Source organism: Sitophilus oryzae, unplaced genomic scaffold (genome assembly GCF_002938485.1).
Source record: "Sitophilus oryzae breed Bouriz unplaced genomic scaffold, Soryzae_2.0 scaffold_1067_pilon_pilon, whole genome shotgun sequence".
Taxonomy (NCBI): domain Eukaryota; kingdom Metazoa; phylum Arthropoda; class Insecta; order Coleoptera; family Curculionidae; genus Sitophilus; species Sitophilus oryzae.
Window position 1 is genome coordinate 725468 of NW_022145690.1, and position 4447 is coordinate 729914.

Genomic DNA, 4447 nt, shown 5'->3' on the forward strand with positions numbered 1-4447 from the left:
CCCGAGACAAATCTCGGCCAAGAACTCACAGACTGGCTCTAATAGAGCCTTAAACAGAAGATTGACCAATTAGAAAAATTCGTGCAAATATATACGTGTATGTAGTGCCTAACGCATTAATAATTTGATTTGTTTTCTCCAACACGGTCATTGATAAATACGAGCAAGGCCTTATACGCGTGTTAAAAGACCTTTTAGAGAGATCTATTTTGCTTAAATTAAAAACGTAATCCATCTATAAATGATTTCTTTTTAATATCAAAATTGTCAGTTTTTTACAAACTAATATGTTATTCCAAATTCAAAAGTGCAAAACATCGCACAGAAATTTGCATTTTATACATTGAGGTATATTTAGTTGCATACATAATATTAGATTTTTAAAAATTACCGTTATTTGTCATTTCAGGGCAAATATCTTGACAAAGCTTGCTAATGTTATTCTGTTAATTGTTTGAATACTACCTTGTGTTCACAATCACAATTCATTTAAACCAAAAACTCGTAATTTAAATTAAAAAAATTAAGTTCCAGTTAGTCAGCCCGGCGCCGAATATGTCCGTTGTTGGCAACAATGAATTTAAAAATTGCGCCCTCGATTTCGTAACTAAAAGTTTATTGGTATCGAATATATTACACTTGTATGTAACATCGAAAAATAATTGTAGATGTTATAAAACTATATAAAAAATGATATGTATAACACATACCTATACCTACTTTCATATCTATTCATCAATTCAAATGTTAGACCGATTTTTGAAGTAATTTCGTGTGAATCAATTAGAACTCTCAACGGCAGGGATTTATACAGTTCGCAAACTCTAGTGCAGGACTAGGTTCTTCTGATAGACTATATCTTCATTTCCGAGAGGGGCAAATAGACGAAACTAAAATTTTGTCGCCTACCCAGTCCCACGGATCACGAGCCGCCACTGGAACATAAGTACTATTTTTTTTTCAAACGTTAAATAATATATTGTTTCGTTAGGAATAAAAATGACACTTTTTGTGGCGATGCTGTAGGTACGTTTGACATATTACAGGCGAGGTTTTTTAAACAATAAAAAATCAATAAAATCACGCAACTATTTTATCGATAGCGATTGCACTGTTCTCCAAGCTCGATCTGCTACCGTTTTAATTGATTTTTTCGTAAAAAATAGACGACGCGTCTTCTCAATAAAAATTCGATAAATTTACAAGTAGCCAATGTAATGAGTGGACGGAGTGTGTTTAGCGGTGACATACAAGTCAAGTCCACGTGGACTTTCTGCCGTTTGTATATAGGTAGCGATCTATAAAATATATTGCTGTTTATTCAAATGTGTCTTGTAGTAAATTGATCATAATCCAATATTGTGTCCGCATTGTTGAAATTCCTTTCATAGACACAGATCCAGTCCACGTAGGTATAATTTTCAGTTATTATTTTTGAAGTGAAACTTCTTTACGCGCGATGGGAGTAAAAATTCAAAGCCGTGACACGACATGACCTTGACCATACCTTGATGGACGAGCTAGCGAGAAAAAAATGTGGTAAGAATCGCGCAAACACCAAAAAGCATTTGATTTAAAGTTATGAAAAGCATTATAATACACTTGATACTGTACCTGCGTACCAATATCCTCTGGATGTATGCTAGGAAGTAAATTTTCATGCATATTTTCATAGTTAGGTTTAGGGGTAATATGGGGAATACCAACCAGCTAGGTAAAACTGACCAAACGATTTAATTTCAAATTGCGCGCCAACTGCAGTGTAATGCAACGCCGCGGATGGATGTACAGCCAGACTGTTGAGGACAAGTGCCGGTGACGCCGTAATTGAGCTATGTAAAATTTTGTCCGTTAAAAAGTATTTTCGCGTGAATTGTTATATCTGTTTTGAGTTTAAAAATAGGTAAGTACTCCGAAAATATGTGATATTTCCTCTATGTGTGAGGTTCAAGTTAACGTCTCCTTTCTGCTGCAATGGCTAAACTGGACGGGACCTACTTTGTTTACGCGGAATCCGAACCGCGGTCCTCGGCCATATCATGGTCAATGGCCTACCGACTTAGGAAGTGTCTAAATTAACTCTTACTCACGAGATATTCGATCTCATCCGGCCTCGAACCGGCGTGAATGAGCAGTGTGTATCAATAGATTTTACACTTTTCCCTTGGACAACAGCACGATGCAAAGTTTCGAACCGGTCACCCGTCCATCAACTAGCATCGCCTTACGTCGCTTAACTTCGGTGTTCTAATGGGAACCGGTGTTTCGACGTAGCTGGGCCGTTGCCCATGTTTCCTCTATATCTGTATGACATTTATTAGCTTGAGCATTTGTTATGCAGAAACCGCATGGAGACATAACATCATTTTTCTTATAATGCCGGTGGTGATTTATTTTTAAACGCATGCACTTTCGGGTAAAACCGACCGTCTTACCCGAGCTCGGTTGGTATTACCCGAAATTCATAATAATTATTTATCTTTTTTTTAGATGCTGTAAAAATGCCTTTCAAGTACAACAGAATAACAGACCGGGGTTCATGGTCTCTAGAAGATATGACTAGGGCAATAAACGCCGTAAAAACTAAATCTATGGGAATAAGAAAAGCATCTAGAACGTATCACGTACCTTATGGTACTTTTCAGGACCGTCTTAAAGGCAAAGTCAATCAAAATAATAAGAAATTGGGAAGGCATGCAGTTCTTAACCCTGCCCAAGAGGGCGAGTTGTGCAATCACATAATTAAAATGTCGAAGTTGTTTTATGGACTGTCGAGACTTCAAGTTAAAAAGATCGCTTTTCAATATGCGAGTGCCAACAATATCCCGAATAACTTTAACAAGGATAAAAAAATATGTGGTAATGACTGATACTATGGGTTTTTGAAAAGGCACCCTAACATATCTCTGAGAAAGCCAGAGAGCACGTCATTGAACAGGGTAAAAGGGTTCAACAAGAAAGAAGTAGACTTATTTTTCTCTAATATGTCTAAAGTGTTCGAAGACTATAATTTTCCTGCTAATCGTATTTACAATGCCGACGAAACCGGCATAACTCCTGTGCACATTCCTGGAAAAAATTTGGCGGTTAAAGGACAACGACAAGTTGGTGCCATTACAAGTGGAGAACGGGGAAAGTTGGTAACCGTCCTTTGTCCAGTAAGTGCTGCGGGAGAATATGTGCCCCCATGTTTATTTTTGGAAGGGCTGGAGTGAAATATGAGCTCACAAAAAATGGCCCAACAAATGCTTTTTGTAAAGTTTCAAAAAATGGCTCGATCAACGAAGACCTCTTTTTTGAATGGATTGAGCATTTTGTCAGGCATACTAAATGTTCAATCACGGACAAAGTGTTATTAATAATAGATAACCATAGCAGTCACTGTACACTAAAAGTGTACGATTTCTGCAAGAAGAATGGCATAACTATAGTGACCTTGCCACCTCACACATACCATCGCCTACAACCACTCGATGTTTGCTTTTTTGGACCATTAAAAACCGCGTACAATCGCGAGTGTGATTCCTTTCCTAAATCAAAAAACTGTCAAAGAATTGACCAGTCGGATATTGCCGAGCTGTTCAAAAAGGCCTACAACAAGACAGCGACTATTGAAAAAGATGTAAAAGGATTTGAGGCAACAGGGATTTTTCCATTTAACAGAGGTGTAATAAATGAGGAAGAATTTCTTATTACTGAAGAAACCATGACAGAGGGAGGGGAACCGCAAAGACAGGATAACAACAAAAACAAAGGGGATAGTGTAAAAAAAGACGTAGAAAATAAGGATAAAACAGCAAATAAATTGACAAAAATGATAAAAGATACTGTCAAAGGAAACATATCAAGCAAAGACTTGGTAGAAGCTGGTCCATCAGGAATTTCAGGACAAAAAACTGTCAATAAAATGTCGAACGATTTTGATACCGATAGCGAATCAGATGCTAGTGTAATTTCCTATACAGATCAGGATAGTGATAATGACTTAGAAAAAAGCGTGAGAGTGACTCTGTCATTTGAAGACATTCAGCCTACATCCCGGTTTTTAAGGAAGGGCAGGAAAACACATTCTCAATTATTTACCGTGACACCAAATAAAGAAGAATTAAAGAAAAAAGAAGACGCAAAAGTAAAAAAATGGAACTGGCGAAATCAAAAGGAACCAAACGAAAATTACTAAGAGATGATGAACCAAAGAAAATTAAGGACAAGCCAAATAGCAAGAAGAGGCATTTGGAAGAGGCCACGGACCCTTGCATCGTATGCGACGAATTCGGCAAAGACAATGAGTGGTGGGTGACCTGCCCCACTGAAGTGTATATTTGTAATTTTTGTCAACCATAAATCGCATACACAACTTTTATGTTATATGTTTAAAGTTACCATGCATCTTTGTTTCATTGATATTTTGTCAATAAGAGATATTTTTTAAAGATTTTGTTTGGTT

At 37.0% G+C, this 4447-nt stretch overlaps 1 protein-coding gene across 1 annotated transcript; it reads left to right on the plus strand.

The window, feature by feature from the left end:
• The first annotated feature begins 2984 nt into the window (after positions 1-2984).
• On the plus strand, positions 2985-4180 carry LOC115879152. Its single transcript, XM_030895835.1, has 2 exons — positions 2985-3158; positions 3413-4180. Exons 1-2 carry the CDS (start codon positions 2985-2987, stop codon positions 4178-4180), a joined length of 942 nt encoding a protein of 313 aa, XP_030751695.1.
• The last annotated feature ends 267 nt before the right edge of the window (positions 4181-4447 follow it).